Raw genomic sequence first — 18404 nt, forward strand, 5'->3', positions numbered from 1 at the left:
GATGGGGGAGGGGGAGGTTTCTGCAGTGAAGTAGCGCTTTGCACAGGAAAGGGTCGGGCTTCTTGGGGGCTGGGGGTTCCTACGGTGATGGGGCCCTGGGGTTCGCTGCAGTGATGAGGGTCACCGCAGTGATGAAAAGCTGAGCCATTGTGGGGGTGAGGGGTGAGGGGCCAGGGGTGGGGTAATATCGGGATAGCTGGGGTTGCTGCAGTGCTGGGGTGGGGGGACTGCAAATTGAGCCCCTCTGCTGCACTTGCAGAACCCCTCACTTCCTGAAGGACGGAAAGGGTGCGGCCTCGAAGGCCTCCGCGCCGCACTGACGGGGGGCTGCGCGGGGCGAGGACGCGGTTCCTGCACTGCGGCGTCTGGCTGGAGCGGCCGGCGCTGGCGCGGAGGCGGTACTGCGCCCGAAGCGGGCGGGGAGCAGCAGCCCCACCGCAGCGACAGGCGGGGCCGAGGCCAGCTGGAGGGGCCGCCTTCCGAGCGGGGGCGGGACCAGCACCCACCGGGCCGACGCCCCTGGGCGGACTCAGAGCGGTCGCGGCGGGCGTCCGGCAGGTGTCCGGACTGAATGTGGCCCGGGTCGCAGAGGCGGCACCACCTATCCTGGTCCCGTCGTGGCGCCCAGAACTCCGCAGAGGACGCGACGGTGAGGCTGGGGCTGCCTGAGGGGAGGGGGACGATCCCCAGACCCAGCCCGCAGCATCCCGAGACAGTTCGGCTGTGCGGGCGCCGGCGACTGCAGCCCCCCTTCCCAATCCCAGATCACTTCTGCCAGGATGGGGAGAGGTGCTCTGGACGGATCCCAACTAATCCCTCTGCCCCAACACCTCTCCGGGTCTTGCCTCCGTAAGACCCCCTCCTTTCGCTTCCCATCTCGTTCTTCCCAACCCAATCCCCTCCACTCCGGCCTGCAGCCCGTATCAGCGCCCCTGTCAGTTGAGGAGCCCGAGAGAGAGAGACGGACTGCGGCCCTTCGGCTCCCCGTCCCACTCCGCCCCTGCTATCCCTTGCTGGGCTGGGGGCACCCAGAAGGATGCTGGCCCTTTAAACCCTTGCTCCCCACCCCGAGCATCTTCCATCTCTCCACCCGCGCCACTTCCAACAGCTGGCAGCCGCGGGGAGCCCCGGGGGGCCGGCAGGTACTGGGGTGGCGGTGAGGCCCGGGAGGGTGTGATGGAACAGCTGCGACATTACCCGCCCCCCACCCCTCCGCCACTAGAGGAGCCGGCGGCGGGACTGCTGGGCGCCCGTAGCGCCAGTTAAACATTAACCCTCCGGTCCCCGGGTCCCCGTGCTGCCTGGAGCTGCGCTCCGCCCCGGCTTCCCAGGTAACCGGCGAGGATGCCCATCCCGCCACCCCCGCTGCCTCCCTCCCCTCGCCACCTGTCCGCCGGGCCGGGCTCAGCCTCGCGCCCCCTGCAGGTCCGCGCCCCAGCGCCGGAGTTAGAGCCTCCCCGCCTGCTTTCAGGAGGGTGGGGCGGAGCGCCCTGAACTCGCACTGCGCACCCCTCATCGAGCACCCCCTCCACCAGAGGCACCATGCCCGGCCTGTACTGCCCCTCCAGCTGGACGCCGCTGCCCCTCACGGACTCCTGGGTTCGGGCCTGCGCCAATGGACCCTGCCTCAGCCTGCGGGCCCGGCTCACCTACCACAACCCACAGCCGCAGCCTGTGGACGGTGAGTCCCGGGCGGGGGCGCAGGGTGGTGGCCAGCGCAAGCCCAGCAAGGTCCGACATCGCCTGTGCCCCCATCCCGCCCCAGGCGTGTTTGTGTACCCGCTGGCCGAGGCCGAAGTGGTTTCGGGCTTCGAGGCGGAGGCCGCAGGACGGCGCGTCTCCTTCCAGCTGCAGAGCCGGCGCCGCTCGCAGGCCGCCTGCTGCCGCGCGGTGGGCCCCGCGCTGGGGGCCTCAACACCCCGCCGCTGTGCGCAGGGTGAGTCCAGGGCGCTCCCCGCCCCATCTCCCTGAAAGCAACCGCACTTTAGTTCCTGCCCCCGCTCTGCATCCCGCCCCTCTCTGCCCCCCCTCCAGCCACTGGTTTTTTCATTCATTGATTCATCCTTTTATTCCACAGTCGAGGACTGGGCCCCTGACGTGGGCCAGGTGCTGGGGAAATGTGAACCAGGTCTGACCCGAGGTTTGCAGCCAGGTAGATAGACAAGGCAGGCAGCTCCCTCTGGAGCTTTGGCTCCTGAGCCTGGGACAGGGTTTTGGTCATCTCGGAGTCCCAGAATCCCAGCATCTGGCACAAAATGTGGCACAAAGAGGATCAGTGAGTGCTGGGTGAGGGGATGGAAGCCCACCCCTCTGCTAGGTTTTCTGGCTTGCACTTCATTCCTTTATTTATTTGTACATTCACTTGATTCCTGCACATGGGATTTACCATCTGGGTGAGAAGAGGGACAGAATTCAGTGGTGTTGAGAGTTGGCACAAGCCCAGCAGGTAGTTAGAGGCCAGAGTGAGCTCTGGGCTGAGGCCTCAGGAAAATTCCAGAAGGAAGTGGAGCTAGCATTTGACTGGAAGGAAGGGTGGGATGTAGTGATATGGAGAGGAGAGGAAAGGCACTCCAGGCAGGGGCAATCGTGTAAGCAAAGGTTTCGAAGTAAGTTATACTGGGTGATGGTAATAAAATACCTCATGTTTATAGTGATTCACAGTTGACAAAGCCCAGTCACTGATGTCACCTCATTTGAATCCAGAGAGGTATGTAATGCAAGTGTTGTTCTCCTTCCCTCTTTTATAGGTGACAAAAGTTAACAGCAATAGTCTCTTAAATGTTGGATGCTTCGCGTATATCATCTCATTCATTCCCCACCACAGTCCTTGACATATAATTATGACCCCCATTTTATAAATGAGGAAACCAAGCCTCCTCTAAACAAGAGAGTTACCAAAGGATAGAATTAGAAATCACAGAGTGGAGACTCAAAACCTGACACTGTGCTCTCTTCACTGTATCAGACTGTCCCAAGCCTCAGCTGCCTGGGAGGGAAGCCCCTTTCTTCCTTCTTACCTTCCTTTTTTTCCTTCCATTTTTTTCTTCCCTTCATTTATTCAGCAAGTATTTTTCAAAAGAGTGGGTAAATGATTATTGTGGGGAAATGAGGTGAAGTAGGGCTGTAAAGGTAGGCTGGGGCCAGACCATGTAGGGCCTTGACCATCACTGTATACACCTGGCCATTTTCCCTTTAGCAGCAGTGGTGATGCCCATGACTCCACCCGTCCCCAAACAAACGGGGATCTAAGTAAAATGATGTGCTTGGTATGTAAATGTCCTCTAGCTAGCTTGCAAATAGATTACAGTTCCTGAATTCCTCTTGGGTAGAAAATTCTGGAGCCACACCTAGTGGGCAGTGGGGAGTCCCTGACCGTTCATGAGCAGGGAATTTGTGAGCAGGTGGGTACCAGGCTATGGGAGATGTCAGCGAGGGTTCTTTAGGAAGATGAGGCCCAAGGGTTGAACAGGCTGGAGCAGGTAAAGAAAGAGAGGCGGAGGGTATGGGTCCCCCAGGACCTTGGGGGTGGTGTGGACATGCCCCCTTCTCCTCCTCAGCCCTCTGTTAGCAGTGATGTCACTCCTGCCTTTCCTAATGACAGCCAGCTCCTTCTACCATCAACCTGCCTCTCCTTCAACCATCGTTCATCTCATGCCTCCATCCTGCATCACCAGTGCATTAGCCCAGCACCCCTCCAACCTCACAAGATTCCCCTTGCCCAAGCTCCCCTGACTCAGTGCCTGCTCCCACCCCCAGATTCCCCCATCTCGTCTGCTTCCAGCCCCCTCTGACCCCTTTCCTCACTCATCATAGGTCATCTTGTCTTGGATCTGGCCCAGGCCCGGTCCACACTGGTGCTGCCCACAGGCCTCATCGCCGCAGCCGGCACCATGACAGTGACCCTGCGCAGCAGCCGGGAGCTGCCCTCCAGGCCTGACGGGGTACTGCGCGTGGCCCTGCCCTCCGTGCTCACCCCTCTGGCCCCGCCAGGCCCGCTGGGGCCCCCCAGGCCTCCGGGGCTCTGTGACGACAGGTTGGGCCTATGGTGATTCTCTTCGTCCCTCCCTCGACTTCTCTGGGTCTAGTGCGGGTGAGGGGGCTTTGGCAGGGTGCCCCGGGGGATGGGCAGGGTGGGGAAGGGCTGAGGCCAGTCAGCCAGAGGGGCTAGGGGCCCTGGTAGTGGCCCAGTGACCCTCCTTGTGTTCCCTTCCAGCCCCACCAGCTGCTTCGGAATGGGCAGCCCTGAGGGGGATGGGCCAGCCTGGGAGGAGCCAGCTGCCCCTCGGGACGTGTTCTCAGGCCCTGCCCGTTGCCCGGCCCCGTACACCTTCTCCTTTGAGATGCTGGTGACTGGGCCATGCCTGCTGGCAGGTGGGTGCCCCTCCCAGCATAGCTGACTGGGAAATAACTGAAGGCTCAGGGATGGGAGGAACACAGGACAAAAAGAAGACAGGGACCTAAGCCTTAGGAACCTCTAGTCTCACAGTGGGATCACCCCCTGGCCACTTCCACACAACACACACCTAGGTTTGTCAGTGTCATTTGTGTATATCCCACTCCACTCGCCAATGAGAAGAGAGATGCTTACAATGAGACCGGTCCAAGTGATGAAGTTGAGTTTTCTTGTGCACAAGGTGGAGGAGGATGTTAAATCAGCAGCTGGCTGCTATATAACTGCTTGACCAGGCAGGAATACACCTGGGAATTCTCCTCCCAGTCCATGAAAGCAGGTGAATCCCCCCTTGTCCACTCCATAGCTTGGACTCTGAGAGCTGAGCTGAATCAGTCATGATCCTGGCCCCACCACTATTGCCTGGGAAGCTGATAGTTGTGCTCTCAGTACTGGCTTGGGGTGGGGCAATCATCACCTCTCCCTGCCTCTACATCCCTCAGGCCTGGAGAGCCCCTCTCATGCTCTGCGGGCAGATGCCCCCCCTCATGCCAGCTCTGCAGCCACCATCTGTGTCACACTGGCAGAGGGCCACCACTGCGACCGGGCCTTGGAGATCCTGCTGCACCCCAGTGGTGAGAGACTGGGACACACAGTAGGCCAGCTCTGACCTGCTTCAGGACCACCTGGGTAGCATTTTTCAAGTGTAGATTTCTGGACCCTAAGCCAGACGACTGAGTCATTTGTGAGGGTGGGCCTGGTGGTACAGGGAGGCCAGACAGGCAAAGTTCTCCCAGGACAGTGGGCCTGAGCAGTTGGGGTCTAGAGACAGGGACTTCCCTGACAGAGCTGTGTCCCCTTCTCCCCAGAGCCCCACCAGCCACACCTGATGCTGGAGGCCGGCAGCCTGAGCTCAGCAGAATACGAGGCCCAGGTGAGGGCCCGCCGGGATTTCCAGAGGCTGCAGCGAAGGGACAGTGAGGGGGACCGGCAGGTATGGCTGCCTGGGGTCCTGGCCTGGCCCCTGGTCCCACTTCTGGCTGTGTTAGTGCAGGAGGAGCAGGCGAGCAGGCTTACGTTGGGATGGGCAGGGGGCTTCTGCTCTCAGCAGGAGCTCTCAGTAGCTGCCACCACCCTCCCAGAGGACTGATGAGTATTTTCACAGGAGGGCCCACTCAAGTGTCCCTGGAATGTGTCTCGGAGGATTGGGGGTAGGACTGACCTAGGCAGAGGACAGCCACTTGTCTCTGCCCCTGCTTTTATTCAGATGACTACAAAAGGGTGCCCCCTCTGGGTGGAATGGATTGAGAAAGTCTCCGGGGCTAGGTCCTGCTGCCAGCCTAGGTCGGAGTTGCACTCAGCCTGGCCCAGGATGACTCGGGGCTCCCGTGCTCAGGTATGGTTCCTGCAGCGACGCTTCCACAAGGACATCCTGCTGAACCCCGTGCTGGTGCTGAGCTTCTGCCCGGACCTGAGCTCCAAGCCTGGACACCTGGGCACAGCTACTCGGGAGCTCCTCTTCCTGTTGGATGGCAGCAGCATGGCACACAAGGCCTGTGGGAGCACGGTGTGGGCAGGCCTGGGGTTGGGTACAGCAGTGGGTCTGAGGTGGGCTGGGAGGCAGCCTCCCGAAGACACACACACACACACACACACACACACACACACACACACCCCTCTCTCTCCTTCTCATGCTCATACATACATGCATTTCTCCCAGATTCCAAGAGCCTCTTTCATATGTAAAGTTACATTCAGTCACACCGAATCTCAAACCCAAGGATTCACATACACCTCCAGGTCACATACACAATCGTCTCTCACACAGAGTCTCCCTCACATGCCAGGGTCTCACTTACAGTCTCACACACACAGAGCCTCACCCAGATTACCCCTCATTTTACACACGGCCTGGAGAAAGCAAGCAATCTGGCATCCCTTGTTCTCTACCGGTGCCAACGGGGCCTGCCTCACCCTGCCCTCCCTGGCTCTCCCCAGGATGCCATCGTTTTGGCTGTGAAGTCGCTCCCGCCCCAGACACTCATCAACCTGGCCACGTTTGGCACATTGGTGCAGCCCCTCTTCCCAGAGAGCCGGCCTTGCAGTGATGTGAGTGTGGCCCGGGGCTCTGGGGGCCTAGCCAGAGGCGTCTCAGCCAGTGTGGCCCAGCCCATGTCCTTCTCCTCCAGGAAGCTGTGCAGCTGATCTGCGAGAGCATGGAGATGCTGCAGGCTGCGGGCGGCCCCCCGGATGTGAGGTCTGCGCTGGACTGGGCCCTGGGGCAGCCCCAGCACAGGGCCCACCCTCGGCAGCTCTTCCTGCTCACCGCTGCCTCGCCCATGGCTGCTGAGACCCACCAAACCCTGGAGCTCATGAGGTGGCACAGGGCGGCAGCCAGGTAGGATGGAGTGGGCAGGGCCAGGCTCCTGAGATTGGCCTCCCAAAGAGGCTCCGGGAGGTCACGGCTGCGCCCCTTCTCTTGTCAGGTGCTTCTCCTTTGGGCTGGGGCCTGCCTGCCGCCAGCTGCTGCAGGATCTGTCTGCCCTCAGCAGGGGCCAGGCCTACTTCCTGAGGCCTGGGGAAAGGCTGCAGCCCATGGTGAGCTTGAGCCTGGGCCCTGCTCCCTATTCGTCTAAGTCCTCCTCCCAAGTAGCACTGAGTCTGAAACAGAACCTGGTCAGGTTGTGGGGTCTCTAGGCACCCTGCTGTGGGGTGCTGCAGGAGGCCAGAGGTGTGGGAGACATGGCCTCTGACTGCTCCCCAAATCTTGCTCTCAGTTTTGTCCGGGTACTAAGCCATATCTTTGAAAAGTCTTGCCTTATCCACGTGGCACAGTTCAGGCCAGGAGAAGCACCGAGCCCTGAGTACTGAACACTCAGTCCCCTTGCTTGTTCCTACCCCCATTCCTTCCCCCAACCCCAGCCAGACCCTGCTCCCCTCAGCCAGGGGCTGGGTAGGTGGCATCAGCAGAAGGGCAGCCTTCCCACTCTGTTGGCTGTGTGGCACCTCTTTCTCTCCCATGGCCTCCCTCTGGTCACTCCTCACAGCTGGTGCAGGCCCTGCGGAAGGCACTGGAGCCCGCGTTGAGCGACATCTCTGTGGACTGGTTTGTGCCCGATGCGGTGGAGGCGCTGCTGACGCCCCGGGAGATCCCAGCGCTCTATCCCGGGGACCAGCTGCTCGGTTACTGCTCGCTCTTCAGGGTGGACGGCTTCCGGTCCCGCCCCCAAGGGGTAAGCCTGGGCTGGGGTGTGGGAGGTGGGCCTGGGATGGCTGAAGCCCCTGCATCTCTGCAAAACCCATTTCCTATTCCCTGTGCCTCTCTCTGCCAAACGCTCCTACTGCTACCCACTAGACCTCCTTAGAGACCATACTGGGTCCCTCAAGGTGACTGCAGCCTGCCTCCCTCATAAGGTCTTCCACTGAGCTGTCCTGTAAAGTGCTACCCTTGGTCACTAAAGCACACAGTTACAGAGAACAGCGCCAGCATTAGTTTCAAGGTTTTTGTCGAAACTTGCTCATTACTTCACACAGTGCCCTGCAAAAAGCACCATCTGGATTATTTCCTGTAACATTCAGGGACAGACAGAGCATTGTCTCAATGAAATCTCAGATCCCAACTCTGCCATGTACTAACCATTTGATTTTGGACACGTCACTTAACTTCTCTGAGCCCATTTCCTTGTACTGATTTTTTTCGTAAGGTTGTAATTAGAAGTCATAACATGTGTGCTCTTGGTAGGATACTTGACACATAGAAGGAGTTGGATAAATGATTGTTATTTTTATTATGAAAAGCTGTATCTGTCTAGAAGAACCAAGCATGCTTCCTCCTTTTTGGTCAGGAGAGCTGTATAATGGACTGTTTGTCTTTTTCCCTGGCTGCCGGGAAGCTCAGGGCCAAACCTGAAGCTCAGCCACAGCAGCTCTAGTAACCCTATGGTCAGCATGTATGCTTCCTCTTTCCTTAGTACTGGGCTCTCACTTCTGGTTTATTATCTTTATTGCCTCTTGCAGTGAGCCATCTTAAATCCTGTTTGGAAAGAGGTAGTGTATAACTATAATCAGTTGTTGTTTTTTTTCCCCCCCCGCAATGTCTATCCCTCTCCAGGACCAAGAGCCTGGCTGGCAGAGCTTGGGCAGCTCCGTGTTCCCATCCCCAGAGGAAGCACCATCTGCCACCAGCCCTGGCACCGAGCCCACTGGCACCTCAGAGCCACTGGGAACAGGCACTGTGTCAGCAGAGCTGTCCAGCCCGTGGGCTGCTGGGGACTCAGATCGGAGTGAGTGCCTGAGTGTATGTGTGCTGGAGGAGGAGTGGGCAGTGGGAGGCGCCAGGGCTGGGATCTATTCTCCTGCCTCCCAGTAGGTGCTGATCCTCTGACAGACCCAGTCACGGACCCTGGACCTAACCCCTCTTCTGACGCAGCCATATGGCGCCGCATCTTCCAGTCCTCATACATCCGGGAGCAGTATGTGCTTACCCACTGCTCTGCCAGCCCAGAGCCAGGCCCAGGCTCCACAGGCAGCAGCGAGTCCCCCGTCTCCCAGGGCCCTGGGTCCCCCGAAGGCAGTGCTCCCCTGGATCCCCCTTCTCAGCAGGGCTGCCGCAGCCTGGCCTGGGCAGAATCTGCTGGCTCCCACTCCTGCCCCCTGCCTCCACCCCCACCGGCTCCAGTCAAGGTGAGATTCAATCCACATCCATCTACCATGTATCCAGCAAATATTTACTGACCATTGGCTGTATGCCATAAATTGTGCAGTGGTTACTATTAAGTCTACCTGAAGAAATAGATGGGTAGTGATGGTATAATGTATAATGATGATACCATGCAACATACATTGATGAGCACAGGGACGTGGCTTTATGGGAGTTCAGAGTCAAGGTGATTAACCCTGTCTGAGGGAGTCAGGAAAGCAAGAGCCACCTCTGGAAGAATAAGAAGTTAGCTAGGCAAAACGGGAGAAGACATGAATAAAAACAGACAAGCAACAACCTCAACTGAGACATAGGCATGAAGTGAGATGACGCTGGGAAGGGGGTCAGGGGCCAGAAGGAGTCTGGCCTCACCCCTAAGGGTGGTGAGCAGCCATCCAGGGTTTCAGACAAAGGGGCATGTGGCCAGCTGTGTATGTATGTCTGATGGCCAGGAGCTCTGCATTCCTTGACCATTGGACCCACCCCCCTTCTCACATGCAGACTGGGGCCTTGAGTGCTGAGGTGTTGGGCCGTCGACGCAGAGCGGCTCTAACTGGCCGAAGCCTCTCATCCCCCCCAGGCCGGGTGAACTCAGTCCCTGGCCATCTCCGGCACCCCTCTCTGGGGGCAGCACCAGATGGGCCAGGCCCTGAGCCAGGGCAGCTGCTGGGACAGGGCCTGGATGACTCAGGTAAGGGTTAGGGGGAGCCGGGTTCTGACACCAAGTAGACCTTGGGGAGGTGGAGCCCAGGGCACCCCACTGCCCCTGCTCCTACCATCGTCTCTCCCCAGGAAGCCTGCTCTCCCCAGTCCCCATGGACTGGGACATGTTGATGGAACCACCCTTCTTGTTCACGGCTGTTCCCCCCAGTGGGGAGTTGGCCCCTCCAGCAATACCACTGCCTCCCCAGCCTCCACGCTGCCATGTGGTGATCCGGGCCCTGTGCGGGGAGCAGCCTATGAGCTGGGAGGTGGGCGTTGGGCTGGAGATGCTGTGGGGGCCTAGGGACGCTGGCTCACTGCCTCCGTCACCCCCTGAAAGAGAAAGTGCTTGGGACCAAGCACTCCATCGACTGACAGCAGCTTCCGTGGTCCGGGACAACGAGCAGCTGGCTCTCCGAGGACGGGGCGAGACCAGGGCTGACCGGGGTGAGTTGCTGGTGGCCCCAGTCAGGGCTCAAGGAGCCTGTATGGGACAGAGAGTGGCAGAGGCACAGGTCTGTGGGATCACTCGCTATACCTCACCTTGCTCACAAGTGATTTGAGGCGGCTCACCCACATTGTCAAGAAAAAAAAAATTAAGCAGGGCAATGGGGAAAAAAGGGATAATAAAAGGAAGCAGAGAATGAGATTATATCAAAGATGCACACCATGAGGTTTTGTGCCCTTGCAAGCATGGGACCCCAAACTGGCAAGCTTCCTAGCAGCCAACAGAGAGGGAATTTCATCTTGTAATGATTCACAGTGCCCACAGCATAAAAACAAATCTGTCATTTAGGAAGATTATTAAAATTAAATAAAGTTAAAATGTCAGTTCTTCAGTTGCACTAGCCACACTTCAAGTGCTTAATAGTCACATGGGACTAGCGGCTACTATACTGGATCATGCAGATGTAGAACATTTCCATCATTGCAGAAAGTTCTGTTGGGCAGTGCTGAAATGAGTGGATGGAAAAGGTACCACAGTCAATGCCTCCTCTGGGCTGTATCCAGAATGTTGAATTTGTGCGTGGCCGGGGGCCTAGTCTTGCTACAATGTGGTTGAGTGTTCAGCCTAACCACTTCTTGTCAAAGCTGAGGAGTCTGAGCTGACCCCGAGAAGGAACTCCATTCTGTTCAAAAGTGGACAGAAGGCTGGGAGTTCCCTGGCGGTCCAGTGGTTAGGACTTGGTGCTTTCACTGCCGGGGCCAGGGTTCAATCCTTGGTCGGGGAACTACTAAGATCCCGCAAGCCTGGAGGCACAGCCAAAAACAAAACAAAACAAAACAAAATGTGTACACAGGGAGAAGCTATGGGAGCACTGAGATTTTTTTCTGGGAAGCCCTTTGTAGAGTGGGTGCTGGGAGCGCACCCCCCTCCCAGTCAACATGTGGCTCCTTGGTTTTGCAGGTCATGCCCGGAGGTCCTGGCTCCGAGCCCTTCAGACAAGCAAGGTCAGCTCTGCCCCTTCCTGCTTCACTTGCCCTGTAGCTGTGGATGCTACCACCAGAGAGGTCCTACCTTCAGCCCTGCAGGTGCAGAGCTCAGGTAGGTAAGGTCCCTTCCAGGTGACCTCCCAGGTGCCGGCTCCCATCTCACTGGCCACCCTCCGAGACATACCTCACCTGTCTTCTGTGCCCCTGCAGAGCCAGCCGAACCCCCGGGCACCCCTCCTGCCTCTCAAGGTCATCTAGATGCAGCTCCTCTGCCCCCAGTCGTCCACTCTAAAGGTAACACTCAAATTTGGGTAAATGGTAGGGACCAACCAGGCTTAGGGACCACCACTGAACGGCTCCAGTTCAGGACTTAAGGGAGGCTCTCTGGCAGGCGGCTGGGAGCCGGACCAAATTGGCAACTCCAGTTCTGCTTTGGGGGACCACGCAGCCCCCATCGGAGGTCCTCATCGTCTGCCCCCCGAGCCTCCCTCTCGGCTCAGCCTGGGCCGTCGGAAGGCCAGAGGCCCAGACAGCCATAGACTCTGCAGCCCCAACACGGGCCAAGCCAGTGACAGCAACAGTGAAGGCAGCAACCACGACTACCTGCCCTTGGTGAGGACTCGGGAGGTGGAGGGTGGCGCTGCCAGGGCCAGGGCGCTGTCTCAGCTCGATTCTCCCCCCACCTCCTCTCTCCTCAGGTGCGCTTGCAGGAGGCGCCCGGCTCCTTCCGCCTAGACGCGCCCTTCTGCGCAGCGGTGCACATCTCTCGGGAGCGCCTGTGCCGTGCCTCGCCCTTCGCTGCACATCGCGCCAGCCTCAGCCCCACCTCGGCCTCCTCTCCCTGGGCACTGCTAGGCCATGGTGCTGGCCAGGGTGACAGTGCCACGGCCTCTTGCAGCCCATCCCCCAGCTCGGGCTCCGAGGGTCTAGGCCAGGTGGACAGTGGCCGGGGCTCAGACACCGAGGCCTCGGAGGGGGCGGAAGGGCCTGGTGGTGCCGACCTGCGGGGCCGGACTTGGGCCACTGCTGTGGCGCTTGCGTGGCTGGAGCACCGCTGTGCCGCGGCCTTCGGCGAGTGGGAACTGGCGGCAGCTAAGGCTGACTGTTGGCTGCGGGCCCAGCACCTGCCCGACGGCCTCGACCTGGCCAACCTCAAGGCCGCAGCCCGGGGTCTCTTCCTGCTGCTGCGCCACTGGGACCAGAACCTGCAGCTGCACCTGCTGTGCTACAGCCCAGCAAACATGTGAGGGTCACCGGTTGCTCTGGCTGGCACCCCCCAACAAACTCAAGTCACTGCCACCCAGAGCCAGCCTCTTGGTGCTGGGAAGGGGTGGGTGACAGTCCGCCCCTACTGCTTCTCATTCCCTTCACAAAATCCTCTTGCCCCACAGAAAGTGCCTGCCTGTGCTCTCTCCTGCTCCTCCCACCCCATGCCCCTTCCCCTCTGAGCTCTGTGCAGTGCAGTAGAAGGGGAGAGAGCCACAGTCCCTAAATCCTATGCAATAAAGTGCCTCTTAGGACTGTCTGAATGAGTTCTTTATCTGCCGCGTGCCTGTCCCTCACAGCTTGGTCCAGGCACCTCCACGTAGGCTGCACAGAAGTGGACTTCGCAAAGTTTATTGGGAAGGGCACACAGTCCATCCCCATCCAGGGTCTTGAGAATAGACTGGAGGGGAAGAGATGGATCTCAGTGGGCTTTCTTGCTGTGCTGGATGGTCTTGGGGAAAGGCTGGGGGCCCAGCCAGAGCTGCAGCAGGATGACAGCATGGCACATGTGCAGGGCACCAGAGCTGCAGGACGTGGATGGGTATGTGTTCCAGGAGAGCTCAATGAGCCCCAGCACCAGCAACCTGGAGATGAGAAATAAGCTCCAGGTCTGTCCAGGTTCTAGGCCTGCAGCACTTCAGCTCACCCCCTGCCCCTCCGTGGTCATAGTCTTGGGATGAGGAGCTCCCTACCCCTTCCCACGCCCCCAGGTTGTCCCAGCTGGTACCTGAGCAGGTGTGTGAGCCAGCGTGCAGGCGTGGCCCACAGGAGGTAGGGCAATGTGTGGAAATACCAGACGTAGAACTGGTAGTGAAGGGAGCGGCTGAAGCAGATGCCAATGAAGTTGGAGGTGAAGAGGGCAGAAACAATCTGTATGCGGTGGTCAAGGCCAAGGGCAGGAGCAGAAGGGGTAGGGAGGTTTCAAAGCAGAGGGACAAAAGTTTTGGGGTCAGATAGCCCCTTGGCTCTGCTGTTCCTAGATGCATACCTTTGGGCAAGTTTCTTAACCTCTCTGGACCTATTCCTCAGTCTGATGTGGAGGCAGTAATATCTAGAGCCGTTAACGCCTAACGAGTCGTCACTTACTAGCTATGTGACCTTGGCAAATTACTTAACTTCTTAAAGCCCTAATTTTCCCATCTTTAAAATCTGTAAAATGAGGATAAAACAGAGTCTCTTGTGAGCTTTAAATGTTAGAATGTATGTAAATCTCTTAGGACAGCACCAGGCAGAGAGTGAGCACTCATAATGGTAACTCAATAATATTTAGAATAAAGAATAAAAAATGCTTAAATATGTAAAGTGCTCAGCACAGTATTGGTAAGAGCTCTATGAATGGGCCCTGTAGCTATTACTGCTACCTCCTTTTCCCTCTCCCAGGTCACCAGCCATGCAGGGCTAGTTGACCAGGACCCCAACTTCAGCTGGAGAGGGCAAGACTTACCTTCCCATGATTTAAAGGATATGGTTGGGTGTGAGGGGCTGGGGTGGAAACTTCCTTTTGGAGGGATCCTTCAGCAGTGACAGGATACTTTCTCCTGTCCTGGGGAGAAGCCATTGAGATACTTATCAAGCCCCCAATGTGGGCCAAGCAGAGCTCAACATCTCCCCATGCAGCCCCTAAGGCCTAGGCCCTTCACTCCTTCCCCCATGTCTGCTCATGAAATTGCTCCCCTTTCTCACCTGTGCCACCTGCAGAGGGCAAAGAGCAAGAGCAGGGTGAGGTGGACAGTCAGAAGTGCCAGGTGGAAGGCACGATGCAGGAAGATGGCCTCGGGGAGGAAGCGCCAGTTCACGGTCCAGCGGAAGAGAAACTGGCGGCCAAGGTCAAAGGAGCGGGATACGTAGCCGACGGGGTTCTCCAGCAGGAAGGGTAGCCCCAGCACCACCTGAGGATGGGTGTGATGTCAACAGAGCTGCCCAGGCTCACCCTCAGCCTCATGCTAATCACTGAGAGGAGGGGGAACAGGGTATAGGTCTCAGAGGTTCCCTAATTCCCACTAGGAATAGCAAGAAAGCCAGCCCACCCACCCAGACAAGAGCCTTGGGCCAAAGAAGCAGGTAATAACAGTGCTTTAAGTTTGGATTCACCAAGTCATAAATGCGCAGAGTTAGAAAGGCTCTCAGAGACCATGTAGTTCAACACCCTTGTCTGACAGCTAAAGAAACCAAAGCCTAGAGGTGGTGGCTGCCCAGATCAGAATCAACTCCCAAACTCTGTCTCTTGGCTTTGAGGAAGTCTCAAGGATGAAAGGAGGCCAGACAGAGTGGCCTCTGCTTCATTAGAAAGGGGAAAGGGTAAGGAGGGAATACCTGAAGGACAGCACAGATGCCCAGCTTGGGGAGGGCCCCACGGAGGCCAAATTGCGTGAGGAGAAGGAATAGTAACCCAGGGGCGAAGAGCAGCACATTCATCTTCACAGAGACTGCCAGGCTGCAGTGGATAGGGGAGAGGAGAGTGGGGATCAGCTCCAGGGCCATGCACCCCACCCAAAGATGTACAGCCCACCATCACCACAGCAACTCCTCCCCTCCCCTACCAGCAAGCTCCAGGCAGAGGGTGAGCACTCGTACTGAGAACTGCTGGAGGGAGGATAAGGCAGCCTGGGAGGAGGCTGGGAGTAGGGTGCTGATACCCTGTCTCTACACTCAGACTGAGTGAGCAAATATATATTGAGTATTTAGAAAGTGCAATGACCAACTCCAACAGCAGATGCTGTCTGGAGGGAACAGAGGATGGGAAGAGGGTGTGTGTGTAGGGGGCCTGGGGGTGAAGACTTTCTACACATCCTGGACTCACCTAGTACGGCCCTAACTGACCTACACTGTCTGGCCACTCCCTTACTTCCTCTGCTGCAGAAAATTGGGGAGAAAGTGATGGAATACAGAAAATGAAAGAGGGGGCCAGAAGGGAGGGGTGTTGACCTGAAACAGCAGCAGCCCCAGCTCCAGCGCTGGGCCAGCAGGAGGTTGATACTGAGGAAGAGCAGCACCATGGCCACTGGGTCATTGAAGAGCCGCAGCACAAAGATGGAGTGGACACGGTAAGAGGCACAGCACATGAAGAAAAAGACGAAGGGAGGTACCTGAGAGGTGGGCACAGTGGGGAAAAAGGTCAGCTCACCAACCCTGAACCATCCCCACATCCCAGCCCTTCCAGTTTGGGGCCCCCCGTTCCTGGTAGTGAGGACTCACCTTGCAGGTCTGGTGGTAAATCAAGAAGACAAGCAGCAAAGTGGCCAGGTAGAGCACAGCGAAGATGTGCTGGGCCATGCGGATGTCAGTGCCCCGGCCAGTGGCATAGTATAGCCCCATAAAGATGTACACAAAGCCAGCTGGATACCTGGAAGAGGAGAAGGAACGTGAGTTTGGATCAAGCTATCTGGCCTGGCATCCAGTCAGCCCCTGCCATCCTCACTGAACCGCCTATCCCCACTCACACAAGAGGTCCAGTGTCACCCCTCAGTTGAGTATAGTCATAGGTGCCGTTGATGACGCCCTCCACCTCAGCCATGTAGGCTTTCCAATCAATCTCTGTATCTGGAAAAGGACAGGACGATGTAGTTACTTCCAGGTTCAGAATTTCTCTGCCTCAGCCCATCAAAGCACAGAGTTCCAGCTCATCCTCGGGACTTCTATCATAACCCCTTCTCTAAAGGCCTATCTGACATTCTCTGGGTGAACCCAGGTATCTCATACTCAAACATGTCTGTAATGGAACTCATAACCTTCCACTCCAAATCTGCTCCCCTTCCTGGGTTCCATGAATGGTACCATTAACCTCTCAGCTGCTCAAGTCACAAACCTGGGAAACACCTTTGATACTTCCTTCTCTTTCATTTCCAACCCCCAGTCACCAAGTCCTGCCTATTCTTTATCCTAAATATCTCATCCTTCTCTGCTATCATGCAAATTTGGGCCTAACAAAATCTCTAGCCACAATGGTGCAAGAGCTCCCTAACTAGGCTCCCAGCTTCCACTTTCACCCCACTACAATATATTTTCCACCCTGCAACCAGAGAGCTCATCCTGTAATAGAAATCATATCACATTTCTCTGCTTAAAACTCTTCAATGATTCCCCAAGGCTCTTAATATAAAGACCAAATCCTATTCTTCCCATTTTTAGAAGATGCAATTATGAATTAATAAGGTTAAGTGACGAGCTCAAGAACAGTGAGCTAGGAAGGGTAGATTGGAACGCACGGAGCTCTAAATTCTTAACCACCATGCTAAATATCTCTTTAACACAGCTTACAGATTCCTTCATGATCTTGTCTTGACTTCTGCAATCTCATCTCTTAGTACTACCCTCACTTGATTTCTGTGTTCCAGCTCTAAAAAAATTCTTTCAGTTCCTCAAAGGAAATAGACTTTCTCTTTTGATAGGAGCTCTTTGATACAGGATTCTCTCTGCCTAGAGTACTCTTCCCCCCAACCCCTTTTGTCTCTTTCCTCAAGGAACTAGCTCTTATCTTTCGAGGAGGACTCTCGGAAGCCTTCTCTGACTCCTCAAGTCTGCATTAAGTGCCCTCCTATGTCCTTTATAGCACCCTGCCTACTACCATCATGATGAATATGATGTGTTGTAATTTTCTGTTATCTTTGTCCAGGCCCACACACGCAAGTAGGAAATGTGTCTATCTTTTTCACCACTATACCCTTGGTACCTAGCATAGTGTAAGCCATATAATAAGCACTCAATAAATATGTATTGAATTAATGGTCTTTAGCAAGTAAGCCTTAAGTCCAGTGGTTTCAGCCTGGAGAGGAGTCACCAATAATGCCAAACGGACTCAAACGGTCACAAAATGCCATCACTGAGAAGAGACTTCCAGACCTCAGAATTGAACAGATGAGAAGATTGAGACCCAGCAAGGGAAGTGACGTGTCCAAAGCCACAGAGACAAGCAGCAGCAGCCGCCATTAACTTGGACCCAGGTTTTCTGGGAGGGATTAAGATCGGGTTTGGCTCTCCGCGGAGCAGGCTTGGGATTTGGGTAAAAGATACGGGTCTGCAACTGATGACTGAGTGGATCAGGGGTCTAAGTCTGAGCTCCCAATGTGGGTCCCAGTTTTGGTCGGGGGTTCGGTCCCCCTTCCCACCCTCCCCTCCCCCTCGGCGCACTCACATGCCACCCTGTGAATGACCCAGAAGGTGATGCCCACCTCCGCCAGGCAGAGGCAGGCGGCCACCAGCAGCGTGTAGCGCGGTTCCAGCAGCAGTAGGCGCCGCTCTTGCCAGGCGCGCCGCAGCCACTGCCCGCACAGTCCCACCGCCCGAGCTGCGGGACCTGCCCGGCCGCGCTTCCTCAGGCCTGCCGCCATCTTGAAGGTGCGCCGCACTTGCGGGCCCGCTACCCCGGAAGCCCGAACCTTTGGTACTTAGGTTCCGCTTCCCGCGCCGCGTGCCCCAACGGACCGAAGGCTGACTGGAGTTGCCGGAGTCCTTATTTACTCCACTAAAATCTAGTTCTTCCACATCTGTCTCCCCTGATGGACTGCATGCTCCATACGAGCAGGAATAGACTTACTCCTCAGTACATACTCAGCCCTGGGCACACAGGAGCTAATGTGGATCGAACGTTTGCCCAGAAAAGTAACGTTCCTGCCCACGCCATGTCTCTACCCCCCTCCTCCGTACCTCCCCCGCCTAGCATAACACTTCGCCTATGTTGGTAATATCTGCGTTCATGCCAGTCTTTCCTGGAGAGCAAGACCTCTGTCCGCGCTACTCCCGCCACCCCCCAGAGCCTTCCGGGTGCTCAAAACTAGGAAGAAATGAATGTTTCATTAATTTTCAGACGTCTTAATGGAAGGAGCCAAACTGAAAATATGAGAGGGGCAATGACGAGCCGGAGTAAGTCTGACACCACGAGTGTGGCTCTCAGAAGTTAGTGAGCAGCGGATCCAG

The 18404-nt window shown here is 56.8% G+C and overlaps 2 protein-coding genes across 13 annotated transcripts; one reads left to right on the top strand and one right to left on the bottom strand.

The window, feature by feature from the left end:
- Positions 1-547: 547 nt before the first annotated feature.
- Positions 548-12750, top strand: VWA5B2 (von Willebrand factor A domain containing 5B2). Of its 9 annotated transcripts, none has more exons than XM_059920640.1 (20): positions 548-1331; positions 1536-1681; positions 1766-1936; positions 3814-4033; positions 4214-4371; positions 4894-5025; positions 5260-5384; positions 5658-5957; positions 6389-6499; positions 6550-6788; positions 6877-6988; positions 7438-7623; positions 8502-8673; positions 8757-9073; positions 9591-9780; positions 9882-10238; positions 11200-11337; positions 11436-11519; positions 11617-11837; positions 11924-12750. In XM_059920640.1, the coding sequence occupies exons 2-20, from the start codon at positions 1543-1545 to the stop codon at positions 12470-12472; spliced, it is 3921 nt and encodes a 1306-aa protein (XP_059776623.1). In that variant the 5' UTR covers positions 548-1331; positions 1536-1542; the 3' UTR covers positions 12473-12750. The 9 variants fall into 9 exon arrangements, with proteins under 9 accessions (XP_059776623.1, XP_059776624.1, XP_059776626.1 ...); XM_059920641.1 differs by having other exon boundaries at positions 5658-5942; XM_059920643.1 differs by having other exon boundaries at positions 5787-5957.
- ALG3 (ALG3 alpha-1,3- mannosyltransferase) lies at positions 10610-17824 on the bottom strand. Of its 4 annotated transcripts, none has more exons than XM_059920651.1 (9): positions 17623-17824; positions 15932-16031; positions 15687-15834; positions 15417-15577; positions 14805-14925; positions 14175-14380; positions 13936-14029; positions 13219-13361; positions 12827-13075 (listed from the first exon to the last, which is right to left on the bottom strand). In XM_059920651.1, the coding sequence occupies exons 1-9, from the start codon at positions 17816-17818 to the stop codon at positions 12913-12915; spliced, it is 1332 nt and encodes a 443-aa protein (XP_059776634.1). In that variant the 5' UTR covers positions 17819-17824; the 3' UTR covers positions 12827-12912. The 4 variants fall into 4 exon arrangements, with proteins under 4 accessions (XP_059776633.1, XP_059776634.1, XP_059776635.1 ...); XM_059920652.1 differs by having other exon boundaries at positions 13219-13362; positions 13957-14034; XM_059920653.1 differs by having other exon boundaries at positions 12960-13075; positions 13219-13362; positions 13957-14029.
- Between the last annotated feature and the right edge of the window lie 580 nt (positions 17825-18404).

The sequence above is a fragment of the Balaenoptera ricei genome, chromosome 4 (genome assembly GCF_028023285.1).
Source record: "Balaenoptera ricei isolate mBalRic1 chromosome 4, mBalRic1.hap2, whole genome shotgun sequence".
Classification (NCBI taxonomy): domain Eukaryota; kingdom Metazoa; phylum Chordata; class Mammalia; order Artiodactyla; family Balaenopteridae; genus Balaenoptera; species Balaenoptera ricei.